Source organism: Ranitomeya variabilis, chromosome 4 (genome assembly GCF_051348905.1).
Source record: "Ranitomeya variabilis isolate aRanVar5 chromosome 4, aRanVar5.hap1, whole genome shotgun sequence".
Taxonomy (NCBI): Eukaryota; Metazoa; Chordata; class Amphibia; order Anura; family Dendrobatidae; genus Ranitomeya; species Ranitomeya variabilis.
Window position 1 is genome coordinate 668,852,164 of NC_135235.1, and position 27,679 is coordinate 668,879,842.

At 43.9% G+C, this 27,679-nt stretch overlaps 1 protein-coding gene across 1 annotated transcript; it reads right to left on the reverse strand.

Moving 5' to 3' along the window:
* Positions 1-1,242: 1,242 nt before the first annotated feature.
* On the reverse strand, positions 1,243-26,049 carry LOC143766260 (uncharacterized). Its single transcript, XM_077253788.1, has 7 exons — positions 25,965-26,049; positions 5,802-5,937; positions 5,492-5,671; positions 5,291-5,411; positions 5,113-5,210; positions 4,949-5,039; positions 1,243-3,785 (listed from the first exon to the last, which is right to left on the reverse strand). The coding sequence occupies exons 2-7, from the start codon at positions 5,877-5,879 to the stop codon at positions 2,368-2,370; spliced, it is 1,986 nt and encodes a 661-aa protein (XP_077109903.1). The 5' UTR covers positions 5,880-5,937; positions 25,965-26,049; the 3' UTR covers positions 1,243-2,367.
* Between the last annotated feature and the right edge of the window lie 1,630 nt (positions 26,050-27,679).

Consider the following 27,679-nt stretch of genomic DNA (forward strand, 5'->3'; position numbering starts at 1 on the left):
TTTTGTTTGTTTACACACCCACTGAGGTGAAAATGTGCCTCATCAGAAAAAAACACAATTGCGTCACGGGGTATCGTTGCTAACATGTCTTCACAAGAGGTCCGCCGTGTCAAATAGTCCCGTGCTGACAATTGTTGGACCACGCACATTTTATACGGGTGAAAATTCAGTTCATCATGAAGAATCCGGTGGAGAGAACGTCTTGAAATGCCAAGAGCAAATGATTGCTTCCGAGCAGAGTGTTTCGGAGATTGCAGTACTGCTGCTCTAACTCTCTCGATGTTTTGTGGTGTTGTAATCCTTCTCTCAGGTCCCCTTCGTACACATGACACATTCCCTGCTGTTCTGAATGCATTCACCCAATTTACAATTGATTGCCGTCCAGGAACACGTCCGCGTGGAGGAACAGCGAATTGTAAACGAAAAGCACGCTGCACTGCAATGATCGAGTGGGCATTTGAAAAATACGCTTCAACACAAAATGACCTCTCCTCACGTGTCCACTGCATGATGGCAACTGAAAGGCGGAGGAATACAAATCTCCCATCAGCCACTGTAAGCCACACCCACTCTCCCCTCTCTTCGACCGACAGTGCCGCCACAGCATGCAGTGCAAAAAAGCAAATTACCGCGCTCCACCCTGTAGAATAAAAGTTAATTTTTAGGGGTCTAATATTTATTGTGGTTCTAAATCTATTGAGCCCCTATGGGTCTATCTGTTCTTGGGTTTTCTACATTATGTCTTATATAACGCCTGCTCTAAGCTATAGTGGGGGCATGTTATTTTTCCCCTTATATGCAGATGACTGCTTATGATTGGCAGCACTATGAGAGGAGAGCTACTAGAAGTGTTTGTCACAGATGAGAGCGGAGAGCTATCAGATAACCACACTCGGGTCTGCTGTACTCCAGCACCTCTTCACACTGCAGTGTGGAGAGCAGACGGTTTGTCAATGCTAATGTATGGGCCCAGTGTGCTGCTATCTGCATATGATTGGTCAGCATCAGAAACAGGAAAAAGTACACGCCCCAAGTGAAATCTCTCTAGTAATGCCTACTTGGCCTTAAAATAAATTAACTGTTCAGGTGCCAAATAATTTGATAGCTAATATCTCTGCAACTAAGGCAAAACTAGAAGAAAAAAGTTTTATTCTGCTCTGCAGCACCGACTACATCATGTATCCATTTCAACATTAAAAATTTGACAAATTAGCAAAAAAAAAAAAAGGGGAAGAAATCTGTGAAATGCAAAGACTATTTCAGAGCACAATACATTTTTACATTCTTAACCAACATTTATTGTTCTAGATTGCTTTTCTTTCAATTATGGGTGACTTTTATATTTGTTTTTGTTTAAATAAGATCTTTTTTATTAACCATTTGCAACATTTTCCAAATTTTCATACACATACAGAAAGAAAAACTCTCAAAAACAAGAAAAAAAAACACAAGTCCATTAAAACTCCTTGTTTTATATACATATCACAGATTCACCGATTATCATCAATCACAGGTCATATTTTTTACACTTTCAGACCTATCCCTTGATAATATACAGAATAGGAGGAATATAATACAGCAGTCAAATTTTGAAACATTTCTTGACAATTTTTTTTTCTGACTTAGTTACATGTATTTCAGGCTAAAAATAATTTTTGCAATTGAGTTTCATTACAAATGTAGCAAAATTTTGCTTTTACAGACTTTTGCTTCTCTGCACATTTAATTTAAATGTAATCTGTGGCCACAAATCAGCTGATAAAAGCTCAGAAAAAGGCAGATTAAAGTTTACAAACTTTTGTGTTCGATTGTCAGAACGATCTCCCGACAGATTCTCAGTTAGTGGTTGGCCACTTTCTCTTGTTAATGCAGCTTTCCCACACATTGTAAAGGTATCCAGTCCATACAATGGCTGCTGGTGGTAGGTCATGTGACCAGATCAGTCAATCAAATTCCTCCAATTGTAAATAACTTCACATATGAAAGCTGTTTCTCCATTGGAAGAGACTGATGGGCTGATCTGGTACACACGACCCTCCATCAGTGGCCATTGTATGGACAGACGTGCTAGTCAGGTCAATGGATGAGGAAAGCTGCATTATAAAAAAAAAAGTGACCAAACTTTAACTGAGAACCCTTCAGTGAACTTGTTCTTAAGGTTTAACAGGAAAGTCAGTAACTCTTTTAAACTGTCTTTTTCTAAGCTTTTCAGTCATTAATTCTGAGCTTGGACTCCATCGTTCATCTGTAATACGGCCTACAATGTCCTCCAATTTGTAGATTTTATTGGAAATTGAATTAGATATGGGTGAAAGAGCTTTATATGGAGGTATGATGTATAAAATGATACGATTTGTGCATAAAACATTATGAACATGAAAAGGTTTTTCCTTTGTGACATTTTTGATGGCCATTTAGAGCTGCCCTTTGGGAAAACCATTTTCCACATATATTACATGACAGTGGCTTCTGTTCTGTGTGAGTTTTTAGATGGTTCTTAAGGTTTGATTTCCTGGTAAAATATTTTTTACATTCTGGGCATGAGAATGGCTTCTCCCCTGTGTGAGTCCTTTGATGTCTAAAAAGAGCTGAATTTTGGCTAAAACATTTCCCACATTCTGAACATGAAAATGGCTTTGCTCCTATGTGAATTCTCTGATGTCTAAAAAGAACCGATTTCTGGTTAAAACATTTTCCACAATCAGAACATGAAAATGGCTTCTGCCCGGTGTGAATATTTTGATGTGTAGCAAGAGATGTTTTATCTGTAAAAAGTTTTCCACATTCTAAACATGAAAATGGCTTCACGCCTGTATGAACCCACTGATGTTTAACCAGATTTGACTTAGAAGTATAACATTTCCCACATTCTGAACATGAGTATGGCTTTTCTCCTGTGTGAATTCCCTGATGTGAAACAAGACAAGATTTCTGGGTAAAACTTTTTCCACATTCGGAACATGAAAACGGCTTTGCACCTGTGTGAATTCTCTGATGTCTAAAAAGATCTGATTTCTCTCTAAAACATTTCCCACATTCTTCACAAGAAAATGGCTTTGCCTCTGTGTGATTTTTCTTATGTTTCATAAGGTATGATTTCCAGGTAAAACACTTTCCACATTCTGAACATGAAAATGGTTTTGCTCCGGTGTGAGTATTTTGATGTTTAGCAAGAGATGACTTATCGGTGAAAAGTGCACCACATTCTGAACATGAAAATGGTTTCACCCCTGTGTGAACCCACTGATGTCTAGCAAGACTTGCTTTATTATTATAATGTTTTCCACATTCTGAACATGAATATGGCTTTGTACCTGTGTGAATTCTTTGATGTAGAACAAGACCCCATTTCTGCTTAAAACATTTTCCACAGTCTGAACATGAATATGGCCTTTCCCCTGTGTGAATTCTCTGATGTCTAAAAAGATCCGATTTATCTCTAAAACATTTCTCGCATTCTTCACAAGAATATGGCTTCTCCCCTGTGTGACTTTTCTTATGTTTAAGAAGTTTTGATTTCCAGTCAAAACATTTTCCACATTCTGAACATGAAAATGGCTTCTTCATTGTGTGACGTCTTTGATTTATGACTCTTCTGCTACATTTTTTCTGCGGTGAATCAAATGATAGGACCCATTTAAAAGGATCATATGATAGATCTTTGCTGTGAACGGCTATATTTGGAATTAGGACATGCTCTTCATATGCAACTGGTGTGATACCACGATCATCTGCTTTACGATCTAAAGATATCCAATATCCCTCTGAGCTCCTGGGACAGTTATCTGCCAAGAATAAAAAGAAATATTATTCCCTAAAATTGATACTGATGTTTATGACATTTAGATCTTAAAATGTCTGTATAAATTACAAAAATATTTACAATTGAGAGTCCTCAGTGGTTGATACCTTTTAATGGCTAACTGAAAAGATGGTAACAAATTGCAAGCTTTCAAGACTACTCCGGTCCCTTCATCAGGCATAGTAGTCTCGAAAGCTTACAATTTGTTACCATCTTTTCAGTTAGCTATTAAAAGGTATCAACTGCAAGACAGCTCTTTCCTATACTACAAAGAAACATGTAATGTGCGGTATGTATTTTTCTTAACAGTGACTCCCGATCATGCACTAATGCCTCGGCATCCATCATGACTGTGCACACTGTCAGACAAATTCATAGTGAGTAATACGAAGTGTAAATTGAACCCATGTGTATCATGTGACAGAAATCTAGTGGGAAGATTTGGATGGGCCTGCGTATAGCTTCCAACACAAAAGAAGACTGATCCTGATTGGTGTTCGATGTCGTTCTTAGTTATTGTACTCTTCAAATAAAAAAGCTAAAAAGCCATCACGCCTAAGTAGAAGCAAAGAGTTTTGGAAATATGGGCAAGAATTATAGATTGAATGGTTCTCTTTTTTTCTCTCTACACAGAATGGGGGGGGTGATGAGGATGTGTTTAAATAGAAAAAGAATAGAGGAAAAAAAATACGTAACTAAATGATAACTGTATTTCTTGTATTCATGTGCCCTCTGTTTATATTTGAACATATAAAAAAAGGACATGGACTAGTGTCTTGTCATAAAAAAAAAAGCCCACCATACTGATTACTGTATATCTTTCCTCACATGATTTTCTAAGTTGTCAGCACATTCTATATACATTGTCATTTGGTTTTGCAGTTTAGAGATCTGGGCAGGTAAAGGTCAACATCTTCTAATTCCAGGTAATAGGGTGCATTCTCCAGGATGTAAGCTCTGGCCAGAACAGGTCTCACTCCAACAGAAGGAATTCCAATGTCCAAAGTAATTGGGACAGTTTTGGTTTAGCAGGAGAATGGTGACCACTTGTTTGTGATATAGCCAGACTACACCCCTGGTAAAGCAGCCACAGTCGTTTATTGAGAAGAATCCGTGACTTCTCAACATTTAGTGGTTTCTACTCACCTGGGTAGTCATATGTAGTTATCTCCTCTCTACACTGCTCATCTCCTCTCACATATGTCCCTGTAGAACTAATATGGGTCAGATCTTCATCCTGAAACAAATTTTGTAAAAGTCACAGTCTACACATCGTAGAGGAAATCTCATGACACCTTCTCTGCATCTACCTCATGAATGTGAAGAACATTGGGATTTTCTTGTTTACAGTCCTGTGAAATTAAAGGACTGTGACATCTCGCCGGTGTTGTCCTCTTCCTGGATAAAACTGGAGGAAACACATACAGGGACTGAATTAATTCTTTACATACAAATTGTAGGCTGTGTGTATTTAGTCCTGTATATTACCTGATTTGAGGGGCTGGGGAACCTCCATCGTCACATCCTTGTACAGATATTTGTGTCCTTCTAAATACTCCCACTCCTCCATGGAGAAATAGATGGAGACATCCTGACACCTTATAGGAACCTGACACATACAATGATACCGTCATCCCCATCCCTTCATAGCATTACTGTACAATGTCCCAGCATTCCCAGCAGTGTCACCTCTCCAGTCAGCAGCTCAATCATCTTGTAGGTTATTTCTAGGATCTTCTGGTCATTCATGCCCTCATGTATCAGGCGGTGAGGTGGAGGCCACGTGATTGGGCTTAGGGGTCTTCTCCATCCCTCAGACACAGGATCCTCAGAGTTCTCACTAGAGGTCTTCTTCACTACTGTGTAATCCTGGTTATGGAGAGACACATTAATAAACCTCACTAAAGACATTTACAGAGTACTCAGTCTCTCCAGTTTTGTCCATCTGTTATTCCCATAGATAAGAATGATGTAATGTGACGTCATCAGAATCTCTCACCTCTCCAGTAAGCCGGAAGAGGATTTCTAGGGTGAGGTGTAATATCCTCTCCATGATCTTGTCCCTGTCCCTATCCATCTTCGATGAGTCAGTAAGGTTATATAAATGAATTATTAGTATTCTTTATAGTAAGAACCTAAATGGAAAAAACATGAACCAATGTTAAAAAAAATACTTATGTGTGATCAGTTGAGGTCAATGTTTTTAAAAATAATGCTTTTCATCTCGGTTTCTTTAAGCTTTAGCTGAACTGAGCTGAACAAACAAAGCCAGAGAGTAAAACCAATTGGCCATTAACCAGATGATTTTCTCTTAGGTGATTCTGATATTCTATAAAGTAAGTTATAACTGTCACGCTCACGCCCTGACTGGTGGGCATGAGCTCGCGGGGGTATGTGGCCCCACTGTGCCACAAACCAGACTACCCTGGAAGGGGCGTGACTATGACAGCTGCCTGGGTTTTCACTGGAGCCTCTGATGGTGAGGTCAGGCTTGTGCAGCAGGCAGCTGCCAGGTGCTACTCCAGGGTGGTGTCTGGCTGTGGCTGCTGATCCCACTTGGGAGACAGGAATACCAGGATTGGTGCGGGCATCAGGCAGGACTGGCAGAAGAGCACGGCTGAAACTCAGACGAGTAGGCTGGCACGGCTGAGACAGGGCTGGCAGAGACACAGCAGAGATCACAGGGCTGGCAGAGACACGGCAGAGAACACAGGGCTGGCAGAGACACGGCAGAGAACACAGGGCTGGCAGAGACACGGCAGAGAACATAGGGCTGGCAGGAACACAGGACTGGCAGGGACGGCAGGAAACACAGGACTGGCTAGGACGGCAGGAAACACAGGACTGGAAGGCATGGCAGGAATGGTAGGACTGACAGGAACACGGGATTGGCAGGAACACTGGATTGGCAGGCACGGCAGAGAACACAGGACTGGTTGATGTGGTGTAAGAAGGAACAGGTAGGGACCTGTTCACACAGGTGCTGGTATGGATATGTAGTATGGAGGAACAGGTTGGGACCTGTTCACATAGGAGGTGTAGGTACATAAACAAGCCAGAAGGAAAGGAGAAAGAAGAAACAGGTTGGGACCTGTTCACACTGGAAGAGAACCGCAAGGCTGCGGATAGGAGCGGTAGAGCAGCAAGAGATAGCGCATCAGTAAAAGCAAAGCAGAGCAGAACCATAAGGAATGCGGAGAGGAGCTGCAGAAAGAGTTTCTTACAGCAACGGGAGCGGAGCAGAGAAGAACGGAGCAGAACCGCAGGAGTGCGGATCAGAGGTAAAAGCCACAAAGGTACAGAGCAGGCAGAGCTGCAAGAGTGCAGAGTGTAAGCAGACTGAGAACACAAGGAAAGACACAGCAGGGAAGGAAGCCACAGACAAGGAGACAGAGATAAGACTAAGTACAGACAAGGCAATGGAACAAGACACAAAGACAGACACAGGGACCAGGATATTCTGCCTCCTGGAGGGCGAACAACAAGACCAAGGCAAAAATACAGAGAAAAGCCTCCAGAGAGGGAGTAACATAGAGCAAGGCCTGGCAAACTCAGCAGCTAGACACTAACTGAGCAAACACATTGCACAGGCCCAGAACACTGGGTGGAGCTGCACTATACACTGGAGGCCTCTTGGTAATTGGTCAGGAACAGATTAGACAGATGCACCTGATTGCTATAAGAACCAGAGAGTTCAGGCGCCGCCCCCCTATACACAAAGCCATGAAGTATGCAGAGAGCAGAGACACAGAACATGGAGCTGGCATAAAACAGAAACCACATCATGGCCTGGAGCAGTGGGTAAGATAGTGAGAGATGTGAGGCCATGCCGTGATGCCAGCAGAGTTGTTACAATAACCCTTGAATTATGTCAATACATGTGTTTCGAGGGCTACTAATGAGGTTTGTTCTGCAGTCTACTTTCTTATGGTTCTGCAGAAAAACTTTGACAAGTTTGTATCATGTAGGGTGAAGTGCATGGTCAAGTGTCTAGTGAAACAAATATAATATATGGTGTATTTCTCCAGCACTGTGAAGACTATTGGAATAAAATGCTCAACAAATCTTCATTTTTTTCAAAAAACAATCTTTATTGAACATGCCGACACGTGGAGCAGCAGCTGAAGTTACAAGAACTTGGTCTTTCTCAGAACTATTGTGCAGTGGTGAGATGAATGCAGATTGATCCCTTTTGATGACTAAATACTTCATGCTTGCACTTTCGGTTCTCTATATTTTCTATAGCTTAAATCAATTTATAACTGGAACAATATGGCTCTAGTTTTTTTTTAGGGGGTTTAGCAGTTAATAAAAACTCAAATCTTTTGTAAAAAAACAAAAACAAAAAAAAACTTATGAGTCGCAATATTCTGAGACCAATATCTTTTCTATTTTATCATTGATGGACCTGTGTTAGAGCTTGATTTTAAAAATGTTGAGCTGTCATTTTTAGTGATATTTTATTGGAGTGTAAATATTGTTTTCATCAAGTTTTATTGCATTTTATTGACTAAAAGATGCCAATTTTGGAATTTTGTTTATTTTTTCGTTACGTCATTTAGGGAATAAGTTAATTAATTTTTATAAATCTGAAATTTGCAAACTTAGCTAATAGCAAATAAGTTTTTTCTTTTATTTTGTACAATCCTATTTTTAACTTTATGTGGCTGGGCTTTATGGCATTATAAGCATGATTGCAAAAAGGATTTTTAATTTACCTTTGTCCCTATGTCAACCAATGGGAGCAGGCAATCACATCATAGGGGGGTGATGGACAGTGGGATGTTCAGGCCCATTTTCTGTTCCGATTGCGGATCTTAGAGACTAGTGCTGGCTGTATCATACCACCAGCACCTGCCCTTTATGGAGCAGGCTCGGCTTTTGTGCTTACGTCAAACACATGCACACGATGTGTGAGGTTTATGTATGTCACTCTAAGAAGGGGTTAATTCATATTTCATTTTCTAGTGATACATTCCCATTACTGATAAATCTGCCTCAGTAAGGCCGCGTATACATGGCAGTGTTTTACAACTATGTGATGTCTGTGCTTCCCAAGTGTTTATTAGGCAACTGTATGACTTATTTTAACATGTGTTATCATAAATTGAAATCATATACAGTACGTTTGGGTCATGATTTTTTTTTCAAGGGGGACATACACTCACCGGCCACTTTATTAGGTACACCTGTCCAACTTCTTGTTAACACTTAATTTCTAATCAGCCAATCACATGGCGGCAACTCAGTGCATTTAGGCATGTAGACATGGTCAAGACAATCTCCTGCAGTTCAAACCGAGCATCAGTATGGGGAAGAAAGGTGATTTGAGTGCCTTTGAACGTGGCATGGTTGTTGGTGCCAGAAGGGCTGGTCTGAGTATTTCAGAAACTGCTGATCTACTGGGATTTTCACGCACAACCATCTCTAGGGTTTACAGAGAATGGTCCGAAAAAGAAAAAAAATCCAGTGAGCGGCAGTTCTGTGGGCGGAAATGCCTTGTTGATGCCAGAGGTCAGAGGAGAATGGGCAGACTGGTTCGAGCTGATAGAAAGGCAACAGTGACTCAAATCGCCACCCGTTACAACCAAGGTAGGCCTAAGAGCATCTCTGAATGCACAGTGCGTCGAACTTTGAGGCAGATGGGCTACAGCAGCAGAAGACCACACCGGGTACCACTCCTTTCAGCTAAGAACAGGAAACTGAGGCTACAATTTGTACAAGCTCATCGAAATTGGACAGTAGAAGATTGGAAAAACGTTGCTTGGTCTGATGAGTCTCGATTTCTGCTGCGACATTCGGATGGTAGGGTCAGAATTTGGCGTAAACAACATGAAAGCATGGATCCATCCTGCCTTGTATGGAGCATCTTTGGGATGTGCAGCCGACAAATCTGCGGCAACTGTGTGATGCCATCATGTCAATATGGACCAAAATCTCTGAGGAATGCTTCCAGCACCTTGTTGAATCTATGCCACGAAGAATTGAGGCAGTTCTGAAGGCAAAAGGGGGTCCAACCCGTTACTAGCATGGTGTACCTAATAAAGTGGCCGGTGAGTGTATATCTGTATAGACCCTATCAGCTCCTCTTGGATCCATAAATCTAAGCAACAAGCTGATGCAGGGGGGATCCAAGTCAAAAAGTTTCCCTTGTGACACCGAGTCACTACTAATGGAAAAGCCGTGAAATGGGGTAGTCAAGAAGTTCAAGGTCAGATACTAGAAGGGGTCATAGTACAGAGGGGCAAGACAAAGACGACGTCAAGTAACACTGATCAAATGCCAGGAGGGTATGTCAAGATAAGGGGATAAGACAAAGGGATTGTCGGAGGCCAAATCCACACATGAATAGTAACGACAAATCCTATGTTCTGCAACAAGATCAGGGAATCAGACACAGAGCAAAGCGCATATCAAACAAAGCAAAGCTACAGCTGATGATGGTCTGCTCAAAGCTAGCCAGCTAAATAGCTAGCAAATAATTAAAGACAGAAGGCACCTGGAGGAATGCCCCGTAGGCTAGGCCAGATTAGATTAAGCAACAGGGTTGTCAATCAAAATGCTGACAACCCAGCATGCCCCAGAGTCAGAGTGGAAGACTGGGCTGTCACTCATAATACTGACAGTTCAGCACCCTCCAGATTTTATTGGGTGGATGAGTTGGCACTCAGTGTCCCAAGGCCAGAGTAAATGATGAGGCCCATAGCAATTTAGTAAAGCCCCTGTCCATATTAAAAACAAAAGACCAAGAAATGCTCGACTCTGGGCCAAAGTGCGGACCAAACTCACCCATCCACCCTTTCTTGACCGGAGGTATTTTCGTTTTTGCATTTTTTGCTCCCCTTCTTCCTAGAGCCATAACTTTTTTAATTTTTGGTAAATATTGCCATGTAAGGGCTTATTTTTTGCAGGACAAGTTGTACTTTTGATCGACATCATTGGTTTTAGCATGTCATGTACTTCATGTTCACCGGTGCGGTGAAATTGCAAAAATTGCAATTGTTTATTTTGTTTTTTACTATGTTCACTAAATGCCAAAAATGATGATGATTTTCCAGGTCATTATGAGTTCATAGACACCAAACATGTCTAGGTTCTTTTTTATCTAAGCGGTGAAAAGCCGTTTGTTAACCCCTTCATGACCCAGGGCATTTTCGTTTTTCGCTCCCCTCCTTCCCAGAGCCATAACTTTTTTATTTTTCTGTCAATATGGCCATGTGAGGGCTTATTTTTTGAGGGATAAGTTGTACTTTTGAACAACATCATTGGTTTTAGCATTTCATGTACTAGAAAATGGGAAAAAAATTCCAAGTGCGATGAAATTGCAAAAAAAGTGCAATCCCACAATGGTTTTTTGTTTGGCTTTTTTGCTAGGTTCACTAAATGCTAAAATTGACCTGCCATTTTGATTCTACAAGTCATTATGAGTTCATAGATATTAAACATATCAAGGTTCTTTTTTATCTAAGTGGCAAAAAATAATTCAAAAAAAAAATAAATTGGGCAATATTCCAATACCTGTAGTGTCTCCATTTTTCGTGATCTGGGGTTGGGTGAGGGCTTATTTTTTGCATGCTGAGCTGGTGTTTTTAATGATACCATTTTGGTGCAGATACGCTCTTTTGATCACCCATTATTGCATTTTAATGCAATGTTGCAGCGACCAAAAAACGTTAGCAATCAGGTTAATCCCTTTTTTTATTGACAGATCAGGCGATTCTGAATGCGGCGATACCAAATATGTGTATGTTTGATTTTTTTTTATTGTTTTGTTTTGAATGGGATGAAAGGGGGGGTGATTTAAACTTTTATTTTTTTTGTATTTTTTAAAACATTTATTTTACTTTTGACATGCTTCAATAGCCTCCATAGGAGACTAGAAGCTGGCACAACTCGATCGGCTCTGCTACATAGGAGCGAGTCTCAAATCGCTCCTATGTAGTACAATTTCTGCATTGTTATGAGCGCCGACCACAGGGTGGCTCACAGCAATCCAGCATCAACAACCATATAGGTCTTCAATAGACCTTTAGTTGTCATGCCGATGCATCGCTGACCCCCGATCACGTGACGGGGTCAGCGATGCACGCATTTCCAGCCCGATGGCCGGAAGGGCTAGTTAAATGCCGCTGTCAGCGTTTGACAGAGGCTTTTAACTAGCTAATAGCGGCGGGTGAATCAAGATTCCACCCGCCGCTATTGACGGCACATGTCAGCGGTTCAAAACTGCTGACATGTCCCAGCTTTGATGCGGGCTCACAAAAAAACATTTTTTTCTACTTTTGGCATGCTTTAATAGTCTCTATGGGAGACTAGAAGCTGCCATAACCCGATTGGCTCTGCTACATACAGGCAATAATCAGATTGCCTGTGTTAGGGCTGGCTGAACGCACCGAGTAAATATTGAGATAATATCGGTGCGTTCGCAGCCCGTGGTCCACTGTGCAGGAGTGGAACCTGCTACTAGTAAATGGCGGCACTATATGGCGGTACAACGCCTGAATAGACACGGGTTCAGTCACCCGGTCTGTATTGGAGCGAACTCTGTTGCTTCACAGAGTCGCCGGGATTAGGATAAAGCTGTGCCCTGTTAACCTCACAGAGGATCACAGCTAACTAACAGAGCAGGTAGCATACAGTGGTCATGCAGTCAGCATCAGCACACAAACAACTCCTCTCCGTAGGTGCCGGAATGCTAGTGGCTATACGCCAGCCCTAAATTCACACACAAACTCCTCTCCGGAGGTGCCGGAATTCTAGTGGCTATACAGCTGACCCTGAGCACATGCAGACAGACCACAAGGTAGCTAAGCTCATTAACATAAGTTGATACTAGCGCATGGCCGTGCGGCCATGTGAACCTTGTATAGAGAAAGCTCTCCAGGACCTTCCTAGTGGTCCAATAGGAACTGCTTCAGGACCTGAGCATGTGACCCCCGACCTCCAAAGAGAAGTTGTCCCTTGGGCATGCTCAGTAGCAGAAAAGCAGGACTTAGTCCCAGGAACATCTGCTCGCCGCAGAACAGTGCTGGTTACAATGGCTGAGCCTGGAACATAAGCAATAACCAAGGGCACAGTAACTGCCCGAGCCAGACTCCGCTGATCCGGCTCCACTGCGGCTGAAGAAGAATGGGAGACCCCCATTGAGACCCCAGGTGGTTTGAGATTCCCCCTGTGCAGCGGCGGGAACTCGACACCTAACATTACCCCCCTCCTAGGGCCCCCCTCCTTGGGCCTCGCTACGCTCAAAGGCAGCAATGAGTTGAGGAGCCCGAATGTGCTCAGCAGGCTCCCAGGACCTGTCCACTGGGCCATAGTCATTCCAATCCACCAAATAAAATTTTTTGCCACGTACCACCTTACACCCCAAGATAGCGTTCACTTCATAATCATCCGTAGATGAACCCGATGTCCCTGCAGATGACTCAGAAAACCGGGACATGTGAACGGGCTTTAGAAGAGACACATGAAAGGTGTCGGTGATACCTAGGCGTGGAGGAAGGGCCAGACGGTAGACCACAGGGTTAACCTGTTCCAGGACCTTGAAGGGACCCAAGTAGCGAGGTGCAAACTTAGTGGACTCAACTCGCAGCCTGACGTTACGGGAGGAGAGCCACTCTAAGTCACCAGGAGCAAAGGTCAGAGCGGGGCACTGATGTGCATCGGTGGAGGACCTCATTCTCTCTTTCGAAGCCCGGATGGCATCCTGAGTGCGGTCCCAAATGTAACGTGCCTCCACAGCCCAGTCTGCCACCCTGGAATCGGCGGAAGACACAGGCAAAAGCACAGGAACCCGCAGATGCTGGCCGTAATTAAGGAGGAATGGGGTCTGCCCAGTGGAGTTGGCTATGGCGTTGTTTAGCGTGAACTCCGCCCACGGTAGCAAGGATGCCCAGTCATCCTACCTAGCAGAAACAAAATGTTGCAGATACGTGACCAAGGTCTGGTTGGCCCTCTCTACTAACCCATTCGTCTCGGGGTGGTATGCTGAAGAGAGATTCTGCTCGATGCTGAGTAGACCACAAAGCTCTCTCCAGATCCGAGATGCAAACTGGGGACCCCGGTCACTGACAATTTTGTCCGGCATACCGTGTAGGCGGAAAATGTGTTTTATAAACAACGCTGCCAAGGCCCGTGCAGAAGGTAGCCGTGGAAAAGGCATCAAGTGCACCATTTTAGAAAAATGGTCAGCGATTACCCAAATTATGGTGCAGCAATGGGACTTGGGTAAGCCCACCACAAAGTCCATCCCGACCATCTCCCAGGGCCTGTCTGCCACCGGCAGGGGGTAAAGTAACCCAGCTGGCCATTGTCGAGGAGACTTATTCTTGGCGCAGGAGACACATGCCCGAATATAGTTTCCAACATCACGGGATATATGCGGCCACCAGTACGTCCTCGCTAGAAGCTCAGATGTCCTTTAGGTCCCAAAGTATCCACCCACCCTGGTCGAGTGAGCCCAAGAGAGAACCTCTGGTCGCAAATTTGATGGCACAAAAGTCTTGCCTGGGGGAACAGACTCTAGCGAAACCGGAGCCACAGTCCTCAGGCTCTCAGAAGGGACAATAAGCCGAGGTTCTTCCTCCTCTGCTGATGACACTATGGAGTGGGAGAGAGAGTCGGCACAAATGTTCTTCTCCCCAGAGAGAAAATGGAGGGTGAAATGGAACCGGGAGAAGAACAGGGACCATCTGGCCTGGCAAGAATTTAGCCGCTGGGCAGTCTGTATATAGACCAAATTCTTGTGGTTGGTGTAAACGTGGAAGGGAAAGCGAGCCCGCTCCAGGAGGTGTCTCCACTCCGAGAAAGCCAACTTCATGGCTAGCAACTCCCTGTCCCCGATGGAATAATTCCTCTCCGCTGGTGTGAAGGTCTTGGAGAAGAAGAAACAAGGATGCTTCCGACCTTGAGCATCCTTTTGGAAGAAGACTGCTCCAGCAATGACAGAAGAGGCATCCACCTTCATAATAAAAGGTTTATCAACATCGGCGCGATGTAAAATGGGAGCGCTAGCGAAGTGTGAGGGTATGTGTCCACGTTCAGGATTGCATCAGGATTTGGTCAGGATTTTTCATCAGTATTTGTAAGCCAAAACCAGGAGTGGAACAATTAGAGGAAAAGTATAATAGAAACATATGCTCCACTTTTGCATTTATCACCCACTCCTGGTTTTGGCTTACAAATACTGATGAAAAATCCTGAGCAAATCCTGATGCAATCCTGAACGTGGACACATACCCTGACTTAATTGAGAGAAAGGCTCTGGAAACCTCCTCCGACCACAATTTGGGATTTGCTCCCTTTATAGTAATAGTAATTAATGAACCCCATAAAGCGCTGCACCGCTTTGAGAGAATGCGGTTCCTGCCAGTCCATCACAGCCTGTAGCTTGGCAGGATCCATAGCCAATCCCTGGGCGGAGATGATATAGCCAAGGAAAGGCAAGGACTCCTGCTCAAACACACACTTCTCCAACTTGGCGCAGAGGGAGTTTGCCCGCAGGAGGTCGAAGACTTTGCAAACGTCTCTCTGGTGGGAGTCTATATCTGGAGAGTAGATGAGAATATCATCCAGATAGACTACGACCGAGGTGAAGAGCATATCCCAGAAGATATCATTCACAAAGTCTTGGAAAACGGCAGTGGCATTACAGAGCCCGAAGGGCATCACCAGGTATTCATAGTGCCTGTCCCTAGTGTTAAATGCCGTCTTCCATTCGTCCCCCTCACGGATGCGAATCAGGTTGTAAGCACCCCGCAGATCTAGTTTAGTAAATACCCTCGCTCCCCGCAACCTGTCGAATAGCTCTGATATCAGAGGCAGAAGGTATTTATTCCTAACGGTGATTACGTTAAGACCCCTGTAATCAATGAATGGACGTAGTTCTCCGTTTTTCTTCTGCACGAAGAAGAACCCTGCCCATGCAGGTGACACTGACTTCCTAATGAAATCCTCTTGCCAGATTCTCCTGGATGTATTGGGACATCGCCTCCGTCTCTGGGAGAGACAGGGGATAGACTCGACCCTGGGGAGGCTATGCACCAGGCAAGAGGTCAATAGGACAGTCATTGGGGCAGTGGAGCGGAAGGCTCTCAGCCCTCTTGGAGAATACGTCCGCATAAGGCCAGTAGTGCTTGGGGAGAGAGGAAAGATCTGCGGGTACTTCAGTAGTAGCAACCTGAACGCACTCCCTCAGACATCTGCCCTCACAAGATTCACTCCATCCAAAAATTCTCCCTGAGGACCACTCTATATGAGGGGAGTGATAACGTAACCAGAGTATCCCTAGCAGGATCTCGTCTATTCCCTCGGGGATGACAAGGAGGGAAATTATCTCCTGATGAGATTGAGACATAGACAATGTAAATGGGATGGTCTTGTGTGTTATTTGTCAGGGCAGTGTCGACTCATTCACTACTCGTACAGTCACCGGCTTGGCAAGCATCACCAGGGGTATTGCATGGCGTTGGGCGAAGGCTGAGGACATAAAATTCCCCTCCACCCCAGAATCCACACAAAGTTCGACTGTAAGAGTGGTTGGGCCTAAAGTGATTGTCCCTTTGAATGACAGTTTGGAGGAAAACGTCACCGTGTCTAGTGTATCCCCTCTTACATCCACTAGATGCTGACGTTCTCCCAACCGCTGGGAACATCTGGAGGCAAGATGTCCTGACCGCCGGCAAACATGACAGACCTTGAGTGCACAAGCGGTCCGGGACTTAGATCCCGCTCGTAACACCTCCTTGACCTCATGTGGCTCGGACGCCTGAACCACAGATTCCAGTGGTATGGCGAAGGTGGAAGCCAGCTGAAGCCTCTGCCTACACTGGGCTTGCTCCAACCTTCGCTCGATAAAACGAAGGTCGATGCAAGTTGAAACAGCTATTAGCTCCTCCAGTGTGGCGGGAATCTCCCTAGTGGCCAAAGCATCCTTTACATGGTCAGCGGGCCCCCTCCAAAATTCAGGGATGAGGGCTTTATCCGGCCTTTCCAGCTCTGATGCTAAAGTCCGGAAGTGGACGGAGAAATGGCTGGCCAATGATGAGCCCTGTGTCAGTGCCAGCAGTTGGAGCGCTGTATCATGAGTGACTTGAGGTCCCAAAAAGATCTGTTTCAGGGAGCTCAGGAACCAGAGAGCACTCTGCACCACATGATCATCGCGCTCCCACAGCGGCGTAGCCCACTCCAACGCCCTGTCTGACAAGAGGGATATAATGAATCCCACTTTAGCCCGCTTTGAGGGGAAACGTGCAGCCAGGAGCTCAAGGTGTATCGCACACTGGTTCTCGAATCCCCTGCATGACTTGCTATCGCCAGAGTACTTATCTGGCAATGGGAGGTGGGATAAGGTCGGAACAGAGGTGGCAGTGGACAAACTAGCTGCAGCCATGCTAACAGCCTGAACAGCTACTGCGGTAACATCCACAACTGAGGTTGTGTGCTCGAGAGCCGCCAACCTGCCCTCCCGCTGCTGGATGTACTGCTGCAGTCGCTGTTCGTCCACAATTACTAGCCAGACCCAGGCAATAGTATACTGTTAGGGCTGGCGGAATGCACCGAGTAAATATTGAGATAATATAGGTGCGTTCGAAGCCCAGGGTCCACAGTGCAGGAGTGGAACCTGCTGCTAGTAAATGGTAGCACTATATGGCAGTACAACGCCTGAATAGACACGGGTTCCGTCACCCAGTATGTATGGGAGCGAACTCTGTTGCTTCACAGAGTCGTCTGGATTAGGATAACGCTGTGCCCTCTTAACCTCACAGAGGATCACAGCTAACTAACAGAGCAGATAGCATACAGTGGTCATGCAGTCAGCATCAGCACACAAACAACTCTTCTCCAGAGGTGCCGGAATTCTAGTGGCTGTACGCCAGCCCCAAATTCACACACACAAACTCCTCTCCGGAGGTGCCGGAATTCTAGTAGCTATACAGCCGACCCTGAGCACATGCAGACAGACCACAAGGTAGCTAAGCTCATTAACATAAGTTGATACTAGCGCATGGCTGTGCGGCCATGCAAATCTTTTATAGAGAAAGCTCTCTAGGACCTTCCTAGTGGTCCAATAGGAACTGCTTCAGGACCTGAGCATGTGACCCCCGACCTCCAATGAGAGGTTGTCCCTTGGGCATGCCCAGTAGCGGAAAAGCAGGACTTAGTCCCAGGAGCATCTGCTCGCCACAGAACAGTGCTGGTTACAATGGCTGAGCCTGGAAGATCAGCAGTAACCAAGCGCACAGTATCTGCCCGAGCCAGACGCTGGGACCGACGGGGGTGGGACTGACACCTAAAAGCCTGTATGTAGCAGAATTGCTGACTTGCTATTAGGGTTGTGGAGTCCGTTAGCCAAACCTCCGACTCAGACTCCTCAGTTTCCATGACACCAACTCCACGACTCCCTCATAGAGGGCTCATGTTTAAGTTAAAGTGATACATTTACTGTAGTAAAATGGTAACATCAGACTTTTAATCATTATTATGATACAATAATCAAGCCATTTAGATAGAACATAAAATATGTTTATTGGAATACAATTTTAGAACAAAAAAACAATTTTTACAATTTATTATACACTATGCAGTAAGTGGAAAAAAACAGTCTTCAACAAAAACGTAATGAATAACATTTGTGCAGTCTATGAATTTGTTCTGAGAAATAGTATCGCCTCCCTCAGATCCTCCTTCATAGATGACCTAAAATCTGACCTAATTATTTTAAGACTGGAAAACAACTTCTGTACACTAACTTGGGTTGGTGGCAAAGCAGTAACCACATGGGCAACTTCTCTAACAATTTCAGGGTATTAAGGAATTGCCTTGTGCATAGTCAGTTTTGATGAACGATTGAACTCTTCTACTTCTTTCAGAGCAAATGAAAAATTTTGCTGAAATATGGTCAATCTGTTTTCTCTGAGAGTGGAATCTTTTTCCCTGCGGCAACGCTTGGCCTGCTCCATTTTGTCCAAATACTTTTCTAAATCAAACTCCTCATCTGATGAGGATTAATGATGAGCGAGTGTGTTCCTTACTCAAGTTTTCCGAGCATGCTCGGGTGTTCTCCGAGTATTTTGAGAGTGACCATAAATTATGTTTGAGTCCCCACAGCTGCATGATTTGCGGCTGTTAGACAACCTGAACACCTGCAAGGATTGCCTGTTTGTCAAGTATTCAGGCTGTCTAGTAGCCGCAAATCAAGCAGCTGCGGGGACCCAAACATAATATACGAGCACACCCAAAATACTCAGAGAACACCCGAGCATGCTCGGAAAACCCGAGTAACGAGCACACACACTCATCACTAATGAGGATGACGAAACAGCAGCAGCAATGGCAGGCCCTGAGTCCTCTTGCTCTTTGCCATCCTGTAGTCATCCTAACTTCTACCTCAATCAGAGCTTCTTTTCCTTTAGTAGCTGTTGATCACCCAGCAATATACGATGACTCGGGTCCACATAAACAGCTGCCAGAAGAATTTTATTTTCTAATAGCAGTGTCTCCGTTTCATTGAAGCAGCAATGCCATTAAACCTCCTCTTTGGGACAGGCAAAACAACAAGTTCTTCCACTCCTTTATAAAAATGCCAGGAGTTAAATCCTCAGCTTGTATCTTTTTAGTCACTGTAAATGGGTGATGAAGCAATTCCTTCAATTCAGCCACCTGTGTCCATTGACCTTCATGTAGTGTTACCTGAGAGCCTTTATCAGTGGGGGCCTGCTGTATCCCGCTTGTGCATTTGTCATTTGACAAGGTTTTGGTGAGGCTATTTTTATGATGTGTGTTTTTTTAGTTTCTCAATACTTCATTTAATGCATTTATTATATGCATTAATTTTTTCATCTTTTTATTGCACTTTTTTATCATTTGTTGCAGGATGCAGCTAGGCCCCTTTATGTTGGTTCGGTGTTTTTGTGTGGTGCATATATATAGTGCAGGACAGCCCGCCTGCTAATACTAATACTATGGGCATGATCAATAGGCTGTTATTCATACACTTTGCATCATACTTACCTGTGTGAATAGCGTCCTATGCAAGCCCTATCTGTGTGTATTTTTGCTACTAGCAGCCAACTGTTATGATCCCAATGGCAGAGGATCTCAGAGATTACAGCAAAGTCTGCAAACATAAATACCAGCTCATAGGGAAGTGGTAACTAGGCTGACCATATACCTGATCCTAGCACAAACAACTAACAGTAGCCGGGGAACGTGCCTACGTTGATTCTAGACGTCTCGCGCCAGCCGGAGAACTAACTAACCCTGTCAGGGAAAATAAGACCTCTCTTGCCTCCAGAGAAAAGACCCCAAAGTTATAATACAAGCCCCCAACAAATAATAATGGTGAGGTAAGAAGAAAAGACAAACGTAAGAATGAACTAGATTTTAGCAAAGAGAGGCCCACTGACTAATAGCAGAAGATAGTAAGATGACTTATATGGTCAGCAAAAAACCCTGCAAAATATCCACGCTGAATATCCAAGAACCCCTGAACCGACTAACGGTGAGGGGGGAGAATATCAGCCCCCTAGAGCTTCCAGCGATATCAGGAATCACATTTTGTACAAGCTGGACAAAAATATGAACAATGCAAATAAACAAAAATAAGAAAGCAGGACTTAGCTTATCTTGCAAAGAACCAGGACCTGAAGACAGGAGCAAACAGAAATGAACTGATTACAACGATGCCAGGCACTGGACTGAGAATCCAGGAAGTTTAAATAGCAACACCCCAGGCCTAACGAACCAGGTGAGTACCAACCTGGGAAAAGACAATCCAAGTGCCAAACCACTAGTGACCACAAGAGGGAGCCAAGAAGTATAGTTCACAACAGTACCCCCCCTTTAAGGAGGGGTCACCGAACCCTCACCAAGACCACTAGGGCGATCAGGATGAGCAGCGTGGAAGGCACGAACCAAATCGGCCGCATGAACATCAGAGGCGACCACCCAGGAATTATCCTCCTGACCATAGCCCTTCCATTTGACCAAATACTGAAGCCTCCGTCTAGAGAGACGAGAATCCAAGATCTTCTCCACCACGTACTCCAACTCGCCCTCAACCAACACCGGAGCAGGAGGCTCAACAGCAGGAACCACAGGCACAACGTACCGCCGCAACAAAGACCTATGGAACACGTTGTGAATGGCAAACGACACGGGAAGATCCAAACTAAAAGAAACCGGGTTAAGAACTTCCAAAATTTTATAAGGACCAATAAAGCGAGGCTTAAACTTAGGAGAGGAAACCTTCAGAGGGACATACCGAGAAGACAACCAAACCAATTCCCCAACACGAAGTCGGGGACCCACACCGCGGCGGCGGTTGGCAAAACGCTGAGCCTTCTCCTGTGACAACTTCAAGTTGTCCACCACATGATTCCAAATCCGCTGCAACCTATCCACCACGGAATCCACCCCAGGACAGTCAGAAGACTCAACATGACCCGAGGAGAAACGAGGATGAAAACCAGAGTTGCAGAAGAATGGCGAAACCAAAGTAGCGGAACTAGCCCGATTATTAAGGGCAAACTCAGCCAATGGCAAGAAGGTCACCCAATCATCCTGGTCCGCAGAAACAAAACATCTCAAATAAGCCTCCAGTGTCTGATTAGTTCGCTCCGTTTGGCCATTAGTCTGAGGATGAAAGGCAGATGAAAACGACAAATCAATGCCCATTTTAGCACAAAAAGATCGCCAGAATCTGGACACAAACTGGGATCCTCTGTCGGACACGATATTCTCAGGAATGCCATGTAAACGAACCACATTCTGAAAAAACAAAGGAACCAGATCGGAAGAGGAAGGCAACTTAGGCATGGGCACCAAATGGACCATCTTGGAAAAACGATCACACACCACCCAGATGACAGACATTCCTTGAGACACCGGAAGATCAGAAATGAAATCCATGGAAATGTGTGTCCAAGGCCTCTTCGGGACGGGCAAGGGCAAAAGCAACCCGCTAGCACGAGAACAACAAGGCTTAGCCCGAGCACAAGTCCCACAGGACTGCACAAATGACCGCACATCCCGTGACAAGGAAGGCCACCAAAAGGACCTAGCCACCAAATCTCGGGTACCAAAAATTCCCGGATGCCCTGCTAACACCGAGGAATGAACCTCGGAAATAACTCTGCTGGTCCACTTATCAGGAACAAACAGTCTGTCGGGTGGACAAGAGTCAGGTCTACCAGCCTGAAATCTCTGCAACACACGTCGCAAATCAGGAGATATGGCCGACACGATTACTCCCTCTTTAAGAATACCAGCTGGCTCCGAGACTCCAGGAGAGTCAGGCACAAAGCTCCTAGAAAGAGCATCAGCCTTAACATTCTTCGAACCAGGCAGGTACGAGACCACAAAGTCAAAACGAGAGAAAAACAATGACCAACGAGCCTGTCTAGGATTCAGGCGCTTAGCAGACTCAAGATACATCAGATTTTTGTGATCAGTCAAGACCACCACACGATGCTTAGCACCCTCGAGCCAATGACGCCACTCCTCAAATGCCCACTTCATGGCCAACAACTCCCGATTACCAACATCATAGTTCCGCTCTGCAGGCGAAAACTTCCTAGAGAAAAAAGCACATGGTCTCATCACAGAGCAACCAGAGCCTCTCTGCGACAAAACAGCCCCAGCACCGATCTCAGAAGCATCCACTTCAACCTGAAAGGGAAGTGCGACATCAGGCTGGCACAAAACAGGCGCCGAAGTAAACTGGCGCTTCAGCTCCTGGAAGGCCTCCACGGCTGCAGGAGCCCAATTAGCCACATCAGAACCTTTCTTGGTCATATCCGTCAAAGGTTTAACAACGCTAGAAAAGTTAGCGATAAAACGACGGTAGAAATTAGCAAACCCCAAGAACTTCTGAAGACTCTTAACAGACGTGGGTTGAGTCCAATCATGAATAGCTCGGACCTTGACTGGGTCCATCTCCACAGCAGAAGGGGAGAAAATAAAACCCAAAAAGGAAACCTTCTGCACTCCAAAGAGACACTTTGAGCCCTTCACAAACAAAGCATTATCACGCAAAACCGGAAACACCATCCTGACCTGCTTTACATGAGAATCCCAATCATTAGAAAAAACCAGAATATCATCCAGATAAACAATCATAAATTTATCTAGATACTTCCGGAAGATATCATGCATAAAGGACTGAAACACTGAAGGAGCATTAGAGAGCCCAAAGGGCATCACCAAGTACTCAAAATGACCTTCGGGCGTATTAAATGCAGTTTTCCATTCATCTCCCTGCCTAATGCGCACAAGGTTGTACGCACCACGAAGATCTATCTTGGTGAACCACTTGGCACCCTTAATCCGAGCAAACAAGTCTGACAATAGTGGCAAAGGATACTGAAACTTAACAGTCATTTTATTCAGAAGCCGATAGTCTATACAAGGTCTCAAAGACCCGTCTTTCTTGGCCACAAAAAAGAATCCCGCACCAAGAGGGGAAGAGGATGGACGAATATGCCCCTTCTCCAAAGACTCCTTGACATAAGAACGCATCGCGGCATGCTCGGGTACAGACAAATTAAATAATTGTCCCTTACGAAATTTACTGCCAGGAATCAAATCTATAGCGCAGTCACAGTCCCTATGAGGAGGAAGAGCACTGGACCTGGACTCACTGAATACATCCTGATAGTCACACAAATACTCAGGAACTTCTGAAGGAGTAGAAGAAGCAATAGACACCGGCGGAGAATCGCAATGAATTCCCTGACAACCCCAACTCGACACAGACATAGCCTTCCAATCCAAAACTGGATTATGGGTCTGTAACCATGGCAGACCTAAAACGACCAAATCATTCATTTTATGCAGAACAAGAAAACGAATCACCTCCCGATGTTCAGGAGTCATGCACATGGTCACTTGTGTCCAATACTGTGGTTTATTTTCCGCCAGTGGCGTAGCATCAATTCCTCTGAGAGGAATAGGAACTTTTAAAGGCTCCAGGACAAAACCACAGCGCTTGGCAAACGACAAGTCCATAAGACTCAGGGCAGCACCTGAATCCACAAACGCCATAACAGGGTAGGAAGACAATGAGCAAATTAAAGTCACAGACAAAATAAATTTAGGCTGCAAATTACCAATGGTGACAGGACTGACAACCTTGGTTAGGCGTTTAGAGCATGCTGATATAACATGTGTAGAATCACCACAGTAAAAACACAGCCCATTCTGACGTCTATGATTTTGTCGTTCGGTTCTAGTCAGGATTCTATCACATTGCATTGAGACAGGTGTCCGTTCAGACAACACCGCCAGAGGATTAGCGGATTTGCGCTCCCGCAAACGCCGATCAATCTGAATAGCCAGCGCCATAGAATCATTCAGACTTGTAGGAATTGTGAAACCCACCATCACATTCTTAATGGCTTCAGAAAGGCCATTTCTGAAATTTGCGGCCAGAGCACATTCATTCCATTGAGTAAGCACGGACCATTTCCGAAATTTTTGGCAATACACTTCAGCTTCATCCTGGCCCTGAGAGATAGCCAGTAGGGCTTTTTCTGCCTGAATTTCAAGATTAGGCTCCTCATAAAGCAATCCGAGCGCCAGAAAAAACGCATCAACATCCGCCAATGCCGGATCTCCTGGCGCCAACGAGAAAGCCCAATCCTGAGGGTCGCCATGCAAGAAGGAGATAACAATTTTAACTTGCTGAGCTGAATCTCCAGACGAACGAGGTTTCAAAGATAGAAACAATTTACAATTATTCCTAAAATTCCTAAATTTAAATCGATCTCCAGAGAACAGCTCAGGAATAGGTATCTTAGGCTCTGACATAGGACTGCTAACAACAAAATCCTGAATGCCCTGCACCCGTGCAGCAAGCTGATCCACACTAGTAATCAAGGTCTGAACATTCATGTCTGCAGCAAAGCCACTCAGAGAAAAAGGGGAAGGAAGAAAGAGAAGAAAAAAACAAAAAAAAACAAAAACTCAGAACTTCTTTTCTTTTAATCCCGCTTCTGCAATGCATTAACTATTCACTTGGCCTGGCTGGCATACTGTTATGATCCCAATGGCAGAGGATCTCAGAGATTACAGCAAAGTCTGCAAACATAAATACCAGCTCATAGGGAAGTGGTAACTAGGCTGACCATATACCTGATCCTAGCACAAACAACTAACAGTAGCCAATCTTGCCTTGCGCAGACGTGTACTACGGAGGACACAGCATGAACTTCAATCCAATATTGCGGCCAGCATGCAGTCAGCGAGTAAGGAAAGGGTGAATCAGACACCCTAAAACCCCGCCCATATGACCGCAAACCTGTCCCTCCAAATTCAGGTGACAGGTTCCCTTTAAGACACTCTTTCCTAGTCCGTTGCCTGGCGGGAAGTGCTGGTCTCTCTATTCTTGGCACTGCTGTAATCTTTTTTTCAATCACAGCTTTTTAAACTTCTGGGTGGTAGCGTTGTGTAAATATCTTTTTAGATTGGAAGCTCTTGAAGGATAATTTTTATCACTGCCTGAGTATGCATTAATTTTGGCATCACAGGATTGGTTTTCATCTGGGTCACTCACTGTGAAATTCTCAAATACAGCTGACAATAAGATTTTTCGTAGACATTTTTTAATTATGTAAATTAACTCAAAATAATTTTGTCCTGTAAAAAAATAAGGTATATTGTAATTCTTGCAAGAATAGAGAATAATGCACTGTTTAATTTAGGATATAAATAAAGCAATCTTTGCATAAATTAATAGGGCCAATGATAAGTATAAATTTTGTAAAATATGTTAGATAGCTTAGTCTGAACTTTCAATGTCAGGCTTGTCTCAGGGTACAGCTCACTAAATGCTCCACATCACGTTTCTTCACAGTCTATGAAGAGGGGAGGGGAGGAGGGAGGGAGCATGTTTGTGCTGAAACATATTCCAGAACACACACACACAAAAATATATGTCCTCATCGATCCTGTTACTGTATTTCCGAATTCTAGATGTTAGAAAACAGTTTTTCCCCTTATATTCAATGTATATTGTATATAAGTCATCAGAGCAGCTAATTTCTCCAAACATGAGCTAAGAGGAACAACAAACTAAAACATCAAGCATACAGAGACAACATATACTGGACTATTGATTTATGCAGTTTATTGAAAGTTTAGATATGCTTTAAGAAGTACTTACCTTAATCCTGCTTTCCTGTTCACTCCAGAAGTTCTGACATGAATGCAGGCATTCCTTCCCTGTGTGTTATTTTTTCCCCTTATCTGTAGAGGAGGAGCTTCACTACTTATCATGAACATAAACTGCAGCACAGATTCATCTCAGCTAAAAGTCTAGACCTTAGATCAGGAATAGGACAGACATTTATAGGACATTTCATAACTTTCCCAAAACTCTTAAGAAAAAAATATTCCCCACAAACTGCATTGAACTACTGTACCCAATTTATTTTATATTTTAGGATTCAGAGTCGGTCCATTTTATACCGACTCCACCAAAATGGGGTCCGACTCCACAGCCCTGTCTGCAGCTATTTGCTGAGCTTTATAGAGATGGTCAATTTTACTGCAATACCAAATTATCAGAGTGTACCAAACAGGGAATGCAATGATCGCAGTCAAGTGCACTAAACGGCTAATTAAAAATATGAAAAACATTAAAAACAAGTTAAATCACCCCTTTTTTCCCCAAATAAAGATCAAATTGTAATAAATAGAAAAAGTCACATATTTGGTAATTGCAAAAACTAATAAAACATGGTGAATGTCAATATGGGAAAGACAAAAATCAAACCACCAGGGTTAGTGTTTATTGGTCGCTACAGTTATTCCCAAAATTGCAATAATTAAAACATTATACACACCCAAAAATGGGATCAACAATCACTACAGCTCGACGCACAAGAAATGAGCCCTGAGACAGTGCCATCCACAGAGGAAGTTACAGGTCTCAGAAAATGGCGACAAAACAAATTGTTTCACAAAGTTCTACATCTGAATAATCAATAAAATGTAAAAAAAAAGCGTATGAAATTTATCAGAGTAAGGCTGCCGTCACACTAGCAGTATTTGGTCAGTATTTTACATCAGTATTTGTAAGCCAAAACCAGGAGTGGGTGATAAATAGAGAAGTGGTGCTTATGTTTCTATTATACTTTTCCTCTATTTGTTCCACTTCTGGTTTTGGCTTACAGATACTGATGTAAATACTGACCAAATACTGCTAGAGTGACGGCAGCCTGATAGTGCGACCAGGAGGATCCACAGCCTCATAGATAATGAACGGAGCGGAGGCCGAGCACATAACACTATAATGGGGAACACATACAGCTCTGGCAAAAATTAAGAGATCACTGCAAAATTTTCAGTTTGTCTGATTTTTCCCTTTATAGGTATATTTTTTAGAAAATGTAAATTTCTCTTTTATTCTATAAAATACTGACAACATGTCTCTGAATTTCCAAGCCCTAAATTTGGTATTTATTTTCAAATAATGCTAAGAATAATACTAAGAAAACAAGTCCATAATAATTTATAAACAACAAAACTAATGTTTTAACTCAGGTAGAGTTCAGAAATCAATATTTTGTGGAATAACCATTATTTTTAATCACAGCTTTCATGCATCTTGGCATGCTTTCCACCAGTCTTTCACACTGCTTTTGGGTGACCTTATGCCACTCCTGCTACAAAAATGTAAGCAGTTCTTCTTTGTTTGATGACTTGTGACTATACATCTTCCTCTTGATTACATTCCAGAGGTTTTCAATGGGGTTCAGGTTTGGAGATGGAGCTGGCCATGACAGGGATTTGATGTGGTGCTCCTTCATCCACACCTTGATTGACCTAGCTGTGTGGCATGGCGCATTGTCCTGCTGGAAAAACAGTTCTCAGAGT